The 19,210-nt window shown below is 51.4% G+C and overlaps 1 protein-coding gene across 9 annotated transcripts in view; it reads right to left on the reverse strand.

Moving 5' to 3' along the window:
- Positions 1–721: 721 nt before the first annotated feature.
- Atp11a (ATPase phospholipid transporting 11A) overlaps positions 722–19,210 on the reverse strand; it is a 108,880-nt gene continuing 90,391 nt past the window's right edge. The window contains exons 22-30 of one of the 9 annotated variants that reach the window (XM_038325219.1): positions 19,030–19,175; positions 18,448–18,507; positions 17,332–17,459; positions 16,156–16,291; positions 10,658–10,723; positions 9,765–9,868; positions 8,191–8,356; positions 5,851–5,935; positions 2,464–4,955 (exon numbers count right to left, since the gene is read on the reverse strand). In XM_038325219.1, coding sequence (XP_038181147.1) covers positions 5,858–5,935; positions 8,191–8,356; positions 9,765–9,868; positions 10,658–10,723; positions 16,156–16,291; positions 17,332–17,459; positions 18,448–18,507; positions 19,030–19,175 — 884 coding nt within the window. In that variant the 3' untranslated portion in view covers positions 2,464–4,955; positions 5,851–5,857. Of the gene's footprint in view, positions 5,936–8,190; positions 8,357–9,764; positions 9,869–10,657; positions 10,724–16,155; positions 16,292–17,331; positions 17,460–18,447; positions 18,508–19,029; positions 19,176–19,210 lie in introns of all 9 variants that reach the window. The other 8 variants (XM_038325215.1, XM_038325220.1, XM_038325217.1 and 5 more) reach the window with 8 other exon arrangements.

Raw genomic sequence — 19,210 nt, forward strand, 5'->3', positions numbered from 1 at the left:
GTGTGCACATATGTATACATGTTTATACTAGCTCGTAAATGGCCACGAAGTATGTGGGGCAGAAAGTAAGAGAACACATATGAAGCCAGGGCTCCTGGTACATACATGAGATGAACTGCTTGAAGGTGACAGAACCATGAATTCTGGCCAACATATGTTACATGTGCAATGCAATTAAGAATATGCTTCATTTGAGTTAAAGTTACTGGCTTTAAGGAAAGTAAGAAGCAGCCGCTGTGAGGTGGGACGAAACATCTTCCGCACTCACATTCGGTCTCGTTTCTGCGTTTCACCTGTGCCCTCATCTATTTCAAACTCCTAGGCACCTTCACGTGGTAATTTCCTAAGCACAATTTTAAAAAACATTGGAGTGTGCACAAAGCCTGGGGTGTTCCTATGTAAACTTAGGCTATGGGGGTAGTAGGGTGTGAGAGTGTCCTCACACCTAGACTGGGTTGCAGAACGTAGAGCCTGCAGGAAGAATATTCTGTGTTTAAGGCTGAAGGATAGAAAAAAAATAAAAACCAGAAACCATGAAAATGCAAAGGATGGTGACAAACCAAGAAGAGAGAATGGCTACACCCCCGGCATGCCTTCAACAGGTCCTTCTCCAGGAACACCATGGAACAGAGAGGCACGGAGGGGAACCAGGAGGCTCACCCATCAGATACGGAAACATTCAGCCGGAACGCTCACCAGCATTTAAAGTGGCCAAAAACTCTTAAACTTAAAAAGTGAAAGCTTTAAAAACATACTAAAAAATCAGAAGATACACCAACAAATGAAGAAGAGACATAGAAACAGCTATGAAAATACTTCAGTGCAAAGGCAATTTTAAGATCCCTAAAAAAATACATTACAAATAATTTGTTAACTAAACATACAGAGACTCTGCCCCTCCCCACAGGTATTATACTTGTACCTGTTTTGGGTTCTTAAAAAGGGCTGTAAAAATGCACACACCACTACTTGAGGGCTAGTGTGGACTGGGGCTCCAATCCTGGGCTGACACGTGGCGACGCGGGTGGGTGAACGGGCATGAGGGTGTATGAAGCCAGGGACAGCCCTGCGTGGAGCTGTCACAGCTGCAGGCCATCCCCCCATCTTTGGTGTGGTGTTGATGTTCACCTGGCCCTCCAGCTGCCAGGTCCAATAAGTGCTCCGACTGTCGGCTGGTCCCCCAGCTCAAGCACACTGTTTGGAGGGAAACCTTGTATAATTGTGTTACAAAATTTGTGCTTCCCAGGTTGCAGGCTCTCCAGTGACCGTCGCCCTCACTATGGCCCCAGGTCCACCACATGATTCCACGAGGATGGGGATGGCTTTCTCCCAAGTTCGAGCTGGCACTTTCTGCAACATCTTCCCTCTGTTAGGCCTGTTACAGCTCTGTCGGATGCTCCACTAGAAACAGAAACTCCAGCACAGGAAGCAGCAGGGATTCACAGTACAGTGGCCTTCCTACGGCCTGTCCACGCCAGGGAAAGCCCTGGATGGGATGTGTGGCACCAGCGGGAGGCAGGCTGAGCAGACTAGAATGGGTGGGTCCACACTGGCCCAGACAGCTTTGGGTATGGGACTCACCTCTGGGTGAGATAAATACCTGCCTGGGTGCCCCAAACCCCCACCTTTCCCAGCACCCCTGAAACAAATGTTTTCTGATAAGGTAAACTAACATCGTTCTGGGATGTGGTGGATATCATGACACTCCTGAGACCTGATGTTAACAGTGTGACTTATCCATATACATAAACGTCATTTTCCACAGGCAGCCGGCGGCAGGAAGGACACTCTGACACCTTCCAAATCTCCAATGTGCAGGGTCAGCATCTCCTCATCCAACAGACTCAGACATGATCCAGGGAAATGGCTCGTGAGGGGACAGTGACTGTGAGCACAGCAAGGCCACAGGTCTGGGAGACACAGACCACTTAGTGTCTGATACAGCCACTTCCACATGGGAAGTGTGGGTGGTTTACACAGGAAACAAGTGGTCAGAACACCAGGATGCAGCACGAGCCAAGCTCGTGTGCGGGATGTACAATCTGCAGACAAAGGACAGGGTCTTCTCCTCCAGTGCAGCGGAGGATGAGAGCAGCAGAGGGTGGATTCTCAGGCCTGGCAAGGCCAGCTTCATAGCTGCAATGCTTAAGGTGAAGCCAAGCATCATGTCCTTCTCCACAGCCTAACTGTCTGTATGGTCACCAGGCCTAGGACGATGATGCCTGTCTCACAGTCCAGACTGCAGTGTGCTGTGCCTGACTAGGCGACCTGTGACCCCACCCCCACCTTCTTGAGAATGAGGGGTGGGGCAGGTGCAGGCACACACAGGCATCCAAGGGCACAGCTCTCAGAGGCTGGGACAGAAGGCTGTCTGTCCATCAGGTGGGCGTTTCCAGGCTGGACCCACAGCACCCATACCTCGTGTTGTGGGAAAGGCCTGGGTGGGGAGGGAGCACAGTGTACTCTTCGCTCTCCCACCTCGAGCACACTACTCTCCCAGAGGGGGAGCTGCACTGGGCAGCCACGGGTCTGGTGCCCCGAGCACCCCAGCTCTGCAAAGAGGTCAGAGGGGTGAATTCTGAAACGCTGTCCCGCAGTTGTATGTTCTGCCAAAAGAACAGAAGACCCATCATCAGTCCCAGAACCTCTGAGGAAGCCCTAGCTGCTGATGCGGCTTGAGCCTTACCAGCCTACCTGGGACCACTAGGTAACCCCAAGGGGCAGGTGAGGGGCCATCTCATGCGAACTGTGCCTGCAGGCAATTCGCCTTCAGGTCTGGGAACAAACACCCTTTGTCTGAGTGCCAACAGAAGGGCCATCCCACATGCCAGGGACAACCTAGGAGGGCAGCGGGACAAAGTGCTAAACTCATTGAGCCTCTTCCCTGTGACCACAGGCATGTGTGGTTATCAAAGTCCCCAGAGATCCCTGAACTAGGGTGTTAGCCATTACCCCAGGAAGAAGACGGGACTCACCTGTGCAGGTTAGTATGTCCTAGCCTGCCAGGGACTGGGGTCAGTGTCATGCTGACAACAACAAGCTATCATGCCCTTGGCGGCCTACAGTTACCAGACAGCAGTAGCTGGTGCTGCCTCTTATGGAAAGCCACAGCATGCACAAAGAACAGCGGGCAGCCAGGAGGGCAGGGCGAGAGGCTGCGCAGCGCAGATCTCTCTCAGGTTGACAATCCCCGGATCACACTACCTTCAGGTGAGCACTATGACTACAGCTGTGGGCTCAGCTGACAGTTGCAGCTGGACACGGACTGGGCTGTGCCCAGTGCAGCCGTGTGAAACCTTACTTCCAATTCAAGACAGGATTATCCCAAGGAGACTTTAAGTGAAGCTGTGTCTATCACAAGGACATGGCATATTGGTCACATGTCATTTGCATGTGCATACACACGTGTATAACTTTTTCCCTATGTGCTTAGCTCACTGTCAAGTGTGCCACTTACCTGTGTGTGTCTGTGTGTCAGTGTGTATGTGCAAAAATGGTAGTTTGTTTTCAGAATAAATCACTCTTATTTTTTAAAAAAAGGAGGGTGGAGGGGACAACACAGCAAAACTTTGGAGGAGGAGCAGACAGTCTGAGAACCACAGCACACCGGCCCAGTGCCCAGCAGGCAGCCATACCGTTACCTAGCGTTGGGCTAGACACGTCTTGGCTGCGGTAAGAACTCCTTCAGCAGGGGCCTGTCGCGGCTTGAAGTGGCATCGGCTGATGCTTTGAGTCGGGTGCTCTTCTGCAAGGGCGAGGAAAGACACTGAGCTGCTGCCTGCAAGGAGGCCAGCGTAGGAGGCCAGGACCTGTGCCCTGGCTACTGCAGATTCAAGGCCACATTTACACTGACTTGGGCCATCCCCACACTCTCAACCACAGCAGACCATGAGCTCTGCTTGCAGTCATGACGCCATCAAGGTGGCCAGAGCTGGCTTCAGGGACTGCCTGTCCACAAAGGTGTACAAAGCTTCCTCTAGGGGAACAGATGGCTCTGAACAGGTTCATTTGAAGAAGTCTGCACCCAAGGAAGAAGTGGCAAGGTCAAAGGGCAAGTTGCAGCACCACGGGAGAGGGCCACCAGTTGCAAGGTCCTAACAAGTTCCTGCTCCCAGCAGAGGTTGCGTCCAGAATTGCAAAGCTCTCCATCCTGCCACGGGCACCCGAGTGCCGCCTCCTCTGCAGCCACTGGTATGTGAGCAGTGGTTTCCACACAACCTGCCTGGCAGACAGGACATTCACAGGCCATGTCCTGAAGGCCGCTGGCTCCTGGCCTGGCGTGGTACAGCTTTTAAGCACTTCCCAGTCCTCATTCACCAGCTTCGCAGTGCCGAGGAATGAGGGAGCTTTCAGAGTTGAAGGAGTAGAAGGCTGGATGGCAGAAGAGCAGGTGGAACTGGCAAGTGTCCAGTAGGAGAAGTAGCCAGAGGATGGCGCTGTTGCCCACATAGGCACAGGGATGGGCGGGCAGGCAGGCTGCAAGTGTGTGGACGCAGAGACTGGTGCGAAGACACGCACAATGTTATATATACAAGCTTGATATATAACATGCCCAGTGTCCGTCACGCTTGCCTTGTACCAGGAACAGGATAAAAGTGAAACCCAGATGTCTGAAGTCAAATCAGGCCCACTGAGACTGTGCAGCACAGTGTGTCTGTCTGCTGGGTCTGAAGTGCGGTGGCAGGGCCTGTGTGGTCTGCTATGATGCTTGGGGGCTCAGTTCAAGCCATAGGAGACAGGACCACAGTGCCACCTCTCCAGCAGTTGGAGTCTATTTTTGCACAGGTCCAAGAAACTCAATGCTTAGGAAGCTTCGTCAACAGGGAACAGTGTTTGCGGCCTGAGTTGCCATATGTAATGTTTTACAAAGTCCTTGTGACATTTTAGTCTTCCTAAAAATCCCCTCCAAAATGTTTTCAAGAGTGTAAACAGCAGCTGGAATGATGTAATTTGGTCTAAGGGATTTTATGACATGAAGTTAGAAACATTTTTGGTTGCCATTGTTTCAAAATGTCTCATCTTGTTAAATATGGTGTTTAAGGTATATAGACGGTAACTGCTTTTTTTCTGCTTTGGGTGTCTCTTAGGCACAAGCCCCGGTGAGGCAGGAACCCCATGCAGGTAATCCTCCAGGCCTCACCGATGGAGCACATGCAGCTGTCATATTTGGGTACAGGAAAATTCAGCCAAATGTCACAGCACTATGTGATGCTGCTGTCTGCTTCTGACTCCTTGGCTGTGAGGAGCAGGTACTGGCTACAGCAGCCACCTAGGGACCCTAGGGCCCTGGGGAGATCTGTGCTGCCACGGTGATCACTAAAAGCAGCATATCAAAGGGTTTTTCTAAAAACAGGTTTTTGTTTTGAAAAGTAGAACAGGAATCTGGTAAGTAGAGGCCGGGGGAGTGTGACTCCACCTCACAATGTACTCAAGGGTCTTGCGTAAAACACTCTTTCCTGGTCAGCTTCAGTTTCCACACTAAAGAGTGGGACCCCAGAGGTGGGTATGCTGGGAGAACAGGGCCATGCTAAGGTCACCTTGCTCAAGCTGGACGGTGTGTGTGACCTGCCTGACTGTCAGGTGCTTAGGGGCTGAGCCACCAGCGTCAAGCAATGGTGAAGGTTCTGGACCCTCTAGCGGACAGAGAGAGCTGCTGTGAGCCTCTGCTGAAGGATGACAAAGGCCATCATTAGTGCACCCCTCACGGGTGGGGCACTGTCCGCGTCACCTGACGAGGTAATTGTGATGGATGACAGTATCAGGGAGTGCACTGGGTGGCCTCGACACTAAGCTCTTCCCACCTGGTCCTGTGGCCATCACCCCAGCATGCAAGAAGGCAGAGATGGTCACCTGTTGGTCAGAAACTCAGACCACTGGCGGTCTGGGAAAGCATAAAGACGGTGGGTTGCTCAACAGAAAGGCACTTGTTCCTGGCCTGCAGGCCGCAGTCCGGAGCCCACGCGCGCAGAGTGTTTGAACAAGTAGTGGTTATTTAGGCAAAGCAGTGGAGGGCCAGGGAGGCAGGAGAGAGAGACAAGAGGTAAGTTGGTTACAGGCAAACATCCTAGCACACAGTAACACCACTGCCTTAGCGTCTGGGTGCTGCCAGGCCAGGACCCCACTGGTCCAGTCCTCCCTGCCCTGGTCCACACCTGCCTCCTCCTAGCTCTATGCCTCCTGTGCTGCACCTGGGGACAGTTTATAGTAAGACACTTCTTGTAGGCTTCATATCTCAACACAGCAATGGACTTCTCCACTGATGGAGGGGATGGGAAAGCTCCTCATTCTAAGGCCATTCCAGAAGATTCTCGCAAAGCAGAGTTCCACAGTAGAAGTCAAATCTCAGGAGTCCTGTAGGGAGGTGCCCTTGCTACCCTGCAGAGCCGAACTCTTTGTTCAAACACATCAAGTCAAACACCTGACAGTCCATCAACATGTGGGCCTCAGGCAGAATGTGCTTTTGTGACCACAGCTATGCTATAGCTAGGGGACCCAGGAGACGTCCTGAGCCGTGCCCCTCTCTGGGCTCAGAACTCTATGCACACATGCTGCCATGACCATGTGTCCCTGTGTCCCAAGTGTCAAGACACTGCCTTGGATGTGTGCTCCCACATCCCCACGCACACGGAGTGGTCATGAGGAGTGCATGCATGTTCACTCTGTCCTTATACATGGGACGTTGTCATGAATAGAGCACCTCTGTGTAAGGCATCCTAAAAAACACACTCATCCAGTGTCCCTGGTATTGTGAACACAATGTCCATGCATCCCTGGGTACAGAGAATCTTTATGACCATGCGACAACTGTGTCGTGTCTACTGTGACACCGCTGATGTCAGGAAAATACACGTCAGCCTCGGAGCTGTACTTGTGAAGAGCAAAGATGTCAGGCTTGTGTGGAAGACAGTCACTGGACAGCTTTCCAGTCCCTACAGGCTGGACTGCTGGCGAGGAACAATGAATGCCATTCCACGGCAACCAGAGCAGCTGAGCGCTGACAGCTCCAGGACCAACTGCTCTCTGTGTCTATGTGTGTGTGTTGACTGTGTGTGTGGGGGGGTCAGGAAGAAGGTGGTGGTGGTGGGTCTCAGTGGCAGGTGGGTAACCCTTCCTGTTGTCTCTCACTCTGTGAGCTGAGGGGTCCCCAGCCCTAAAACGCCTGGCATCATTTTGTTGCGAGGCACTACCTTGGGACTGCTGCTAGCAGCACTGAGTGAACACGTCCATGCCCGTGAACAGAGGCATGGGTAAGAGCTCTGGCAGCACATTATAAAACTGTGGCAGGAGGCATAAAGCAGGGAAGAACCAGTGGCACCGAGTCCCGAGAAGGATGACCTAGAAGGTGGGGTTGGCGGGTGGAGCCTCAACAATCCCCCCGTAGGGGTATCTGCTTCCCACCCCAAACAAGGCCAGCTGGCTCCACGCCACACTCAGGTTCCACACGTGGGTGGCAGGAACAGCCAGGTACTGAGGGACTGACTCTCCTGCAGGAACTGTGCAGCTCTGTTCCTCTGCACACACAGCCCTGTGGTGTTAGGCTGTGCAGTCACGGAGAGGTTGCTGAACATGCAGACCCCACAGCCCTGCCTCATCCAGAGATTAAGACTTTCATGGGTGAAATTGAAACTCTGTGTCTTGGTGAACCCCAGGCACCCTGGTGGCAGGGTCCTGCTGGGCATTAGCCTGCTGGCCAGTTTGGGAAGGGGAAGCAGTGTCCCGGTAACTCCTTCCTCTTGTAAAGGTGACTGAGCCGAAATCAAATCCAACACCCTTAAAACTGACATAACAATCTGGCTTTCTTCCCTCCAGAGTTAGGGAATGAACAATTAGTCTCTGTATCATGCTAAGTAGGTGCCATATCACTGTGTTGCCCAGTGTGTAATTCAATGATTGAAGTGACAATTAATTACATTTTTTTGTGAATTTACAGAAAATATTTTTTTCTATTAATTTTTGTTCTCATTTCTTTTACTTTTCAGTTGGTTGTTCAGGCCTAAAAAATTAAACAATTTTTTCATCTAGAATTTTATCTCATATAACACTTAACACATATGCCATTGCAGAATTAACGAGAAAGGTGTGGGCTGCTCAGTTTTATGATGCCCAGACCTTTTGTGCCATCTCTTAGTAACTTCCCAGTCATAAGACAGGGAGAGGAAAGTGACTGGCCAGGCTAGGCAGCCTCCATACCTGAGTCCTCTCCGTCGCCGTGGGCCACAGCTGCCTGCACAGGACCTTCTTGAGGACATCAGGGAGGAGGCTGACAGTGACAAGCAGTGTGATGCCCAGCCAGGCAGGCCCGCTGGACAGCATGTGCAGGAACACGTAGTACATCCGCTGATAACTGAGGAATGGCCTGGGAGGAGAGAGAGGATGCTGGTGAGATGCTGCCCGGCCAGGAAGGATACCGGCCCCAAAGTGGACACTCTCGGTGCTCTCAGTCCTGTGCATCAGGAGGAAGGAACTGGCTTCCCACAGAAAACGGGGATGCCGCAGGTCAGCGTCTGGGCATCCTTCACACCAGCAGCAGCATCCCCACGGGCAGTTGGACCGTTAACCAGCAGGCCCAGAGGCCACCAAATGCTTTGAACACCTGCCCCCCTCCCAAGGAGACAGAGGAACAGGGTGGCTCCTGGCATGCTGACAATGGTTTATTTGGCTCCATGCTCCCTGCTTCCTCCCAAGACCTGGGAATTACCTTCCATCTCCTGGCACCACGTGCAGCCCAGGGAAAGAGTAAAGCCCCACCTTCAAGGCTACACAGACTGCATTAGACACAAGGTGACGATCAGAATGGAGTATGGGGAGGGGTGAAGACGCTCAGGCACAGGGTGCCGGGGCTGCTGGGAAGGTCCCCATTGCTTATACCAACATCTCAGAAAAGAGGGTGCAGCAGTCCTGAGATGCACAGGCCCTAGGTCCCAGGCCCCCACCGTAGCCTCCTTTCCCCAAAGACTTAGGGCTTTCTAGGACCTCAGTTCTGGCTCTCTGCTTTAGGGCAAGGGGGCTAGAGAACACCCAAAGCTTTTCTTGCCTCTGCAGGCTCTGGGAGCCCTCACAAAAGTCCCTTGGCTGAATGTCAGGCAGAGGGCTAGGATGGTCTCCTCAGGGGCTATAATGCAGAATGAAGAAACCTTGCTCTAGCCAGGGTTAGGGCGAGGTCAGCTTACCCAGGCGAGGACTGATGTAGACAAGCCATACTCTGTGTGGTTGCCCCTCCCACTACTCTCTAGCCTGGGCACTCAGGTCAGAGCTTGCTCTCTCCAGGGCCTTTGGCTATGGTGCTAAATCAGCCAAAGGGGACACTACGTCCTTCAGTCAGGGTTCCACGTGAGGGTGGGCTGCTAAGGTCCTTTGGGAATATGTGGCAAAATGGTCCACATACCCTGCCCCACACTGTGTCTGTGTCCCCAAGGAACACAGGTAAGTCTCTCTGAATGGCATTTTGAGATGAGGCTGCATGGAACTGGTGCCCCACCACCACAACTGCATCACAACACAGCATGCGACCTTCATTCGGTGCTGAGCAGACTCCGCTGTTGCCGTGTTCTGTCTTCCAGAACTCCGGAATCAACCGTTTACCCAGGTCACCACGAACCACTTGTCTGCTAGAGCGCCAGAACAGACTGTGACACTGGGGACACAGAGGTCCCAACAGGAACTTTCACGCAAGTGTAGGAGGCCTTAGGTAGTGCAGAACCTCTTGGGCCCTCTTTGACAGAGGCGGGGGGTGGTCGGGCCACATGGGGTTTAAGGATTCTTACCAGATAATCCCTCCCCAGAGCAGGGAGAAGACGATGTAGAAGAGCAGTGACCCCCAGATGACAAAGTGGTTTATCCAAGTCCAGTAATGCGTGTCCAGTGCAAGCTGCAAGAGAAGGCGGGTCAATGGCGTCATCGCCCGGGCATGTAGGAAGGAGAGCCAGAAAATCACGAAAAACGAGGCAAAACTGAAGCACGGTGGCAGGATGCCTACAAAAGCTCACAAGGAAAACCACAGCAACCCAGACCCATGCTTCCACAGCAGGAACAGCGGGGATGGGCAGGTTGTCCCAAGTCACCTGGGGCCTCTGGTTGTGTGTGTGTGTGTGTGTGTGTGTGTGTGTGTGTGTGTGTGAGAGAGAGAGAGAGAGAGAGAGAGAGAGAGAGAGAGAGAGAGAGAGAGAGAGAGAAAGAGGCATCTTCCATGATGACATTCTGCTGCCTGAGAAGATGGGGTTTGAGGACTTTGTTTGCATACTTTTAAAGACCCAATGTGATGGGTTCCGAGACTTTCATAATAAAGTTCTTCATAGAATCTGACTTGACTTTCCAGAGGACCTGGGTTCGATTCCCAGCACCCACATGGCAGTTCACAACCGTCTGTAACTTTAGTCAAGGGCACTAGGCATCCATGTGGCACATCGACACACATGCAGACAAAACATCCATATACATAAAAAAAATTCTATCCTTTTGTAAACACTCAGCTCTTCATTTCCTTTCGGGCGATTCTGCAGGTTCATGTACGAGGCGGTATGCATTTGCTGGGTCCTGGATAGGAGCTGAAGAAGATGGCCTGGACATCCAGCATCAGTATGGACCTAGGATCCCATGAGCTCAGGGAGAGCTGTAAGCAGGCTAGCATGGCCGGAGTGTGACCACATCACTGACTCACCTTCAGTGTGACAGTGATCACCATAACGGTGAACACCAGTGTCCCGAAGGTCCAGTTCCCAAACATCTGTGGAGACAAGAGTCCAAGTGAGTGCCTGGTGCCATTCACCTCTCCTCCCTCATCCCGAACACGGATGCTAGAGAGCGTGACCCATGGCCTCTGGACCTCTTAGCCTCAAGAGATGGGCACTACAGTTTCCTCAGCTAGAAAAGGCAAGAGCTCAGGTGGCCCTAGGCCAGCACAGTGGCCAAGCCTAGCTCAGGTATGACTCGAGTTAGTGTCCTGCTGGCCCCGACACTGGTCCTGCTGGGCATTAGCACTGTGTGGAGTCCTAAGGTCTCAGATTCAGCAGGGAGAGACCTCGTGGCTGCAGTCAATACACATGGGGCTTTCTAGATAGAAGCGTTGTCCACTTTATTGCCTAGGTCTGGTCTTGTGTCTCAAGAGCAAACTCAGGGAACCTGCTGCTGGGGACAGAGTTGCCCGCAGCTGAGGGGCACAGCCGCTAGAACACTGCAGGAGACAGCCAGAGGAGACACCAGAACACAGAAGTGACAGCATCAGGGAAGGCTTCTCCATGAAGAGAAGACCTCAGGACAAGAAGGAGGTGGGCAGGCTCCTCCAACAGTCAGACTCCTACTCACAGCCATGGCTGCTAACAACTCATCAATGAGGAGGGAAGACGAGGCAGGTGTGGGCTGCCCTCCTTCTAGCTGGAAGGCAAGCAGGATGGTGGTGGTGGGGGGGACAGACATGAGTCACACTTTTCGACTACAGACAGACGCGTGTGAGGTCAGTGGCTGCGAGCCCTTTCTCCCGGGAAAGCTGGTGTGCAGAAGCCATCTGCGAGAACAGTTCCCCGCACAACACACGTGGTGGACACTGTGGGGTTCTATAAACTGGGCCTCTCAGACAATGCTCAAGTTTATTTCACAAAGAATCAAAATGCTGGGAAGCCAGCACTTTTGTCTATGCTATGATTTTCAATAAAAGAAACAATCATACTCTAAGCTAGAGTTCTGTGAAAATTTATGGCCTTCAGGAGTTCTGGGAGTCAGTGGAGAGTTCTAGAGAAACGCCTTCCTCCTTGGGCTTAGAGACCCGTGTGCCCTGCTCTTAGTCCTACTAGAGAAACGCCTTCCTTCCTGGGCTTGGAAACAGTACCGATAAAAACCATCAGACCTGCATGTGCGGGGCTTCTAGCCGGGGGCCACTTGGGGGCGCCAGAGTGGGCACCTGCTGCAACTGCAGGGAGGAACCAGAGATGCTGTAAGATATGCAGGACAAGGACCACGGGGTAGGCGTTCAATGCCAATGCATCGTGTGACCGGCACAAGACTGTCACAGCACTCTGCCACAGGCTTTAACTCTAGGGCAGGGATGTTTTCAATCTGGCGGCAGTAGGCTGACAGCCGCCCACAAAGATATTTACCTAACAAGATGGTGGAGAGTGAGCAGTTGTTGGTTTGTTTAATGGAAAGCTATAGGTGTTGCCCAAATGGCAACCTGCAGTGAGAGGAGGGGAAGCTTTGTCCCTGCAGAGGCTATGTTTGTCAGAAGGGAGCCCCAATGCCTCCGTCTCAGCTCTTCTGTGCCATCAGCTGGCACAGAATGAGTTTAAAAAAATGTATATGACAGCATGACATGGGTATGGGAAATGTAGATCCCAGCAGCACCACACACCAAGCCAAAGGAAACTCACAGCTTGCTCTTCCCACACCTGTTACAGGAACGTATGCTCCCCACTGCCAGATTTCTCCGGGTCTGGTGGATTATGGCAGGCCTGGGGGGCCGTGGTGGGACACCAGGCCAAGTCCTATAGGACACAAGATCATCACTGTGCCCATGGCTCCTGGTCAGTGAGTGCCCGCTCACTGGGATGGACAGATGGCCACAGAGCCATTTCTGTATAACTTCATTCCCTCGTTGTTTCCTGTGTGAGACTTCTGGCCACCTACCAAGTTACTTAGTACCTTCTGGACTAGATCCTCTAAGGATCTACGGGGTGGGGACACCAGCCCCTCAGCCGGATATCACCTTTACATATGCTTCTAAGGTTCCTGCTTCTGCCTTCCTCAGAACCTGAAAAGCACACCTCTGTTGATGTCAAATTGATCGGCAGCTCCAAAATAAACTGGCACTGATGGTCTGACTGGCTCACACCTTAATAATTACACCTCCACCGGTAGCTCTGGACGGCCTGAATGATGAACACCTTTGCTGTGCGTCTGACCGACACGGACCTCAACAACATGCCTCCATCTGTGGTCTGGCTGACAGTCTCGGCCCTGAAGGAACACCCTCACCCAGTACTTCCTATTTACCTGGTGTCTCTTCAGTCCTGTCTCCTTGATTCTTCCTCTGTCCTGAGGATGGGCACTCTCATAAAGAGTGTTCCAGTCACTAAAGCCTTTAAACCCAAGCCAATTTAATTTTTTTTTTTTTTTTTTTGGTTTCTTCGAGACAGGGTTTCCCTGTAGTTTCTAGAGCCTGTCCTGGAACTAGCTCTTGTAGACCAGGCTGGCCTCTAACTCAGAGATCCGCCTGCCTCTGCCTCCCGAGTGCTGGGATTAAAGGCGTGCGCCACCACCGCCCAGCGCCAATTTAATTTTTATATGCAGCAGTATTCCATAAGAGACAAGGCTTTTGTTTTTTAAGGTCATGGTCATGACACCTCTGCGCCCCTTTGGGTCAACTCCACAGCCATTCTGTCAGCTGTATGCTGGGCTCGCTCACCACAGCTCACTACCATCTCAGCTGTCCTCTAGGTGTGTCCTAGCTACTGTCACATTCCAGCTTGAATACCAGGCTAGGAACACCCCAGGGGTCAGCGAGAGTCTGGTAATTATTGCCTCCCTAGCATCAAAAGAATAAAATCTTATGGTTTTTTTATGTCAGTGAAAAAAAATGATCCACAAACAAATTTTAAGAAATTACTCATAATTCTATAGTTCTTACACCATGTGTGACCTATAAATGTCCCCATGGAGTGCTGAAGAACTTTCTAGAAAGGTCTTTAACAGCCATCAACAGAATAAACTTCTAAACAGAAGAACCTGGGAGATGCATCCTGGATCCATGAGGAGCACCATGATCACTAAACCAGACTGCACTCCTGCACTTGAGTTCTGCAAATCTAACGTTCTCACGTCCCCAAACACCAGGGTTAGCTAGAGTCCTGGGCCAGGGTGGAGGGCGAGGGTGGTGGGCCTGACAGGAAACCAAATCCCTTCCTTGACCTCCCCCACCTGTACAGTAGCCTCGGTTACTCCAATTCTGCCATTCCCACCTCACAGATAGGTGTTAGTGTCTACCTTGAATGTGTGTCATGGGGTGTCTGTCTGGTCTCTTATCTCCTCAGTCCGACATGCCCCCACCATGCCTGACTCTGAATACACATCCTAAGAATTAGTGTTGCACTGGCTTGGGTCCACCCTGCCAGCCTCCTTTGGGAATTCTGTGTCAAGACATGTATCATACATGCTGAATCTCTACCTACAAGTCTGTGTGCAGTGAAGGTGGCCACCTATGCCCTTCTCAGTGGCAGAGCCAGTAGGAGGCTCAGGTGAGTCCCTCTCCACCTGCAACACTTGCTGTCTAGTCCCATTTCTGGTTCTAATGAACACTTTAACAATGGCTAGTGGCCATGTGAGAACTGTCCATTACTGTGAGGACACTGCATCTTTCCAGCCCACACAAGACCTAATGAGAGCAAAAGGATTGTCTGAGAAATGCAGGCAAGGGAACACAGGACTCCTGCACTCCCGTGACAGCAGAGATGCCAGTACACATGTCAGCTAGCATGGTCTGCAGGAGACACTGCAGAGTCTCTGGGGGCCTGGGAAGTGAACACCCTGCTGCATTCCTAAAACCGAGAGCCACCCGAGTCCTTCCCTAGTGCTCTGGAGAGTGTCTATCATTACTCTGAGACTCCGAGACAGCGTGGGCTAAGGAGGATGCCACGTGCTGGAACAGGGCAGGGTCTGGGCTCTGGCTTGCTTCTCATCACCTGACCTCACACCAGTTCCAGAGTGTATGCACTCCTTCCCCAACCTCCCACGCCAGCGACCAGCAGATGAATGGAGCCTGAGTGGCAAGATGTGGTTTGAGAGTGAAAAGAAAGCCGCGTGCCGGGACCTGAGCATTTAAGAGACGCAAGAGATGGCAGGAAGCTTCTGAAAGGCTGACTTACAAGGAAATGGTATCTGAGTCAACTAAGACTCAGACAACCACTGTCACCATGCATATGGGCTGGTGGCTGCAGGCACTGTTTGATTAAAATAAAAGACAACAGTAAGCTACAGAAAAATCTTAAATCCTTAAAACGGTGGAATGAATTTTAGCCAAGTCTTCAGGGTCAAATACAGTAAAAGCTGATTTGTGATCTAATGTGAGAGAACCCTTAGTTAGCAGACAACAGAAACACATACACAGGTAAACAAACGGCCCACACTGGCCAGACTTGGGCACTTCAACCTCACACTCTGAGGGATCAACACAGGAAGACAACAGGGGGAGAAGAAGGGAGTTGGTTAAACGAGGAATGAAAAGCATTTCTGTCTGCAAGCTCCCTGAGGTGATGGCTGGGAGGGGTTTTCTCTGACGTCAGTTGCAGTGTCTGTTCGAACAGCCATATCAAAACCTGTGATCTTAACGGGGCTTAAGGCTGGGCTCCGCACTTGCATCTAGATCTAAGGTTTACCGGATGCCTTGTTCTCCCCAGGTAGAACAGGTATGCCACCAAAGCGAGGTCCCCAGCAGGGCTCCTGTCCTTTATCTACAGTGACATGCAAACCTATGGGGTCAGTTTAACAACCCCCTTTCACCGAAGCCTTGACAGAGACCCAGGGAAAAGACACCTTGCAGGGCCAGGGGGCTCTGAGGCCAGGAGAGGGCAGGGATGGCTAACAGCTTTTCTACCAACAAAGCACACAGAAAAAGTCACATTTGAAAATATTTTCAAGAAATATTTTATTTGTAATGCACTCCAAAAACACAGAGAGAACAAACCCACGGTGTCTTACCATGCTTGTGTTGGTGGTCATTATCTGAGGTGGGAAGGGAAGCAAGTGGCAAAAAGAAAAAAAAGCGAGATACGAATAAAACAGACCCCAGAAAGCAGGCAACAACAGTGCTGTCCATTAGAGAACTATGAGCTACTCACTGTAAGGGGCCACGCTCACGCACCGTGGAGCGACACTCACGCAACTTAACTCCCATACCAAAGTAAGGTGGCTGGATGAAACCACAGAGCCACGGGGATTAGCTCACGGTGGGGTGCATGTTGTGAACCTGTCAGGAAAACCTCAGGACCGACCTTCCCCTACAGCTGGCGAATGTGACTTGGCCCTTCCTCTAGATGGCTCCACAGAGCCACACCTCTTCTCGTGCTCACCTAACCACAGGCTGAGCTGTTCTCACAAGGCTGCTCTACACAACGACCGCACAGGGTGGGGCTTATTACTAATCAGTGAAACCACAAGATGTTCAGTACTGACCTGTCCATTGCTGGTCACGGTTGTGTTTTCAAACATGAAATAAGCACCAAAGAAAAATACCAACGCGTCAAATACGCCGAGAAACGTCCAGTAAATGAACACCCGCCAGCGGAGCAGTGCGTTCTTGGCGATATCTCTGTTTAAGGGAAAGAGTGGGAAAACTGTGACCACTCTGCAGCAGCATCTCTGTCCACCCGTTACTAAACAGCCTCAGCTATGACGACGAACACGGCAGAGTGCACACGCTCTTCAGCCTCACACCAGTGCCCCACTGAACATTTCTCCCGTATCCAGCTGTAATGCTGTTAAAGCAAACATGGGGCACTCTTGTTTTCTAGATGGAGGTAACACGCAACAGCATGCACTATCTGACACGCTGATCGGCAGACTGGATGTGGACCTGCTACCAACCTACACGAGTTTCTAGGCCTGTTCACTGCACTGGGGTTTGTCCATAGCATTCCCTCTGTGTACATATCTGAAATAGTGTGCATGTGCGCGCGCACACACACACACACACACACACACACACACACACGCACGCACGCACGCACGCACACAATTCCTCAAGTTTCAAGGTCTCATAAATGGCTAAACAATGTAATAAAGGTCCCCAAAGCCTGTGACATGGGATCCCGTGAACTGGATAGGAGAAGGCTGTCTGATATTCATGTGGTTTCTGAAACTACACAGGTGAAGAGACTTCACAGAAGCAAGCACACACGTGTGTACGAACATGAGCGGGACAAAAGGTCCTGGGAACCCTGAATGAGGTAGGTGACGGTCATTACTATCTGGAGAGACTCAAGAACGGGGGGGGCCTCCCTGTTATGTGTTAGAATGGAAGAAGACTGCAAAGAAACCCTGTACCCGTCAGAAAATCTGGGCAGCTCTAGAACAGTATAAAAGTCATTGCATTAATACTAAGAAGCGACTTCACAGGGAGAAGACAGATGAAGGTCCCATTCCTAGCTTTCCAGCCTCTGCCAAGCAGTGGGATGCAGAAAGGTTCATGTGTGCATTCAAGCCTAGTGCCGACCCCATTTGTTTAGACACCATCCAGAGGAAGCAAGTGCACCCTAGCTTTGAAAAAAAATGGCAGCAGGAGCCGGCTGGCAGCTTCTGCACTGTTTCCCGTCCCCGGGGCTCACACCTGTCCAGGGCAGAGGCACATACCTGTACAGGGATGGGTCTCTCTTAAGCACTTCAATGCCCACGTGCTGTTCCATGAGGCTGTACAGGAGAATCGGGAGGGAGGTGAAGCTGATGTTGTAGAGAGTCAGATACGCAGTATCGTACAAAGTCTGTGAGAAGGAGAAGGGATCTGAGTGGGGCTCTGAGGTGGCTTTGACAGACTGATATCATGATTTAGTATAGTACTGTGTGGGGGTACGTGCAAATGCATGCGTGTGTAGAAGCCAGGGGTCAGCACCAGGCGACCTGGAGCTCACTGACTCAGCTAGAGCGGTTAGCACATGTCCTCCTGCCTCTATCTCCTTACCACTGGTTTATGCTGCTATACCAGCTTGAGATAGGTGCTGGGGATTTGAACTCAGGTCCTCATGTTTGTACAGCAAGAACTTTACCAATTGAACCATGTCCCTAGGCCCTGAGTAAAGAAGCTTAAAATATAGAAAGTGCACCTAAAATGCATAGAAGCCACTATTCAATAGAGACAGACAACAGGGACGGTTTTCAAATTTCATGAAGTAAATTCATCAGGTTTAAAATCGTCAGGTTTAAAATCGCCAGGTCCAGGCAGAGCTTGAACCCAAAAATTCACAATTCTCTTCACTTTTACATTTCTAGCTTCAGTTATCCTGGCCCTGGTGGCTCCAGATGTTAGCTACTGGCCACTGCCCACCTGAGCACATTGTGCAGTTCTGGGCTGAGGCCTCCTCCTCCCAGGCGCATCTGTCTCATCCTGTACCCTTCCAATGTTGCCATACAATCCCACCCAGAGCCCACAGCCAAGTCATCAGAGGCCTATGTTTAGGAGCATGTTGGCCTCATGACATCCGGTCTGGGGCTGGCAACTCCTCAGCCACATGGCCTGCCCTTTCCCCTTTATCTATTCATGGGCCCTGGGGGCGACAGGATGGGTGCATCTGGGTCCCTACGATCTCCACAGGGGTCTGTCTGCATCCTGAAGAGGGTCCCCTCACTCTGTCTGCATCCTGAAGAGGGTCCCCTCACTCTGTCTGCATCCTGAAGAGGGTCCCCTCACTATGGCCAACACTGGAAAGGAAGACACGGTTTTGATGAACTTCTGACTTATGATCTCAGACTGACCTGCTGTGAAAACCCGCAGAAGAACTGGTACAAAAACTGGGGGAAGATGAAGCAGACATTCTGAAAGGCAAGTGTGACCATTATTAGTTCAAGGGCATCCTGCAGAGACTCCCGGGCTTGCCTCGGGCTCACAAGCCACCAGTGATGCACTATGTTTCACGTGGGGGATCGTGACAAGCAGGCCCAGTATCTTAAAAGACAGCTGAGTGGGTTTTGGAAATGCTTCTTCTCTTCCCTGTGTGGCAAATGGAATGTACACATCTATAGTGTGGCCCTGGTGATCACAGGCAGCAGAAGGGAGACACACAAGAGGTAAGGAAGGTGGTGGTGACAGAGAGGTCAGCAGCAAGGACCTGCCTGCACGGGGAGAACTGTTCAAAGGAACAAGGCATATGCCCTCAAACGTCACACAACTCGTCCTTCTGGCACTATGTTAAAGTCTGAGGAGGCTCAAGAAGTGTCAGGAATCCTGTTACAGGAGCAACCTACTTTCTGATGGTCACTTATTCACACAGATAAATGACCGGAAGCATTAAGTCACCGATGAAGGTCTCATGTGCTGAAACTGAGAGGACCCCCTACCTTGTAAAAGAAGTACTGCACGAGCTCAGATATCCTGATGTAATACAAGTGCCCGTGGACAAGAAGCATCTTCTTCAAGTGCTTAAACTTGGGTATTGCGTAGTCGCTGTTCCTTGCAGCTTGGCGACCCTCCTTCCCGATGACGCCTAGAATGAAGGGTGCATATACTGGTGACCAGAGC

This window comes from Arvicola amphibius, chromosome 4 (assembly GCF_903992535.2).
Source record: "Arvicola amphibius chromosome 4, mArvAmp1.2, whole genome shotgun sequence".
In the NCBI taxonomy this organism is placed as follows: Eukaryota; Metazoa; Chordata; class Mammalia; order Rodentia; family Cricetidae; genus Arvicola; species Arvicola amphibius.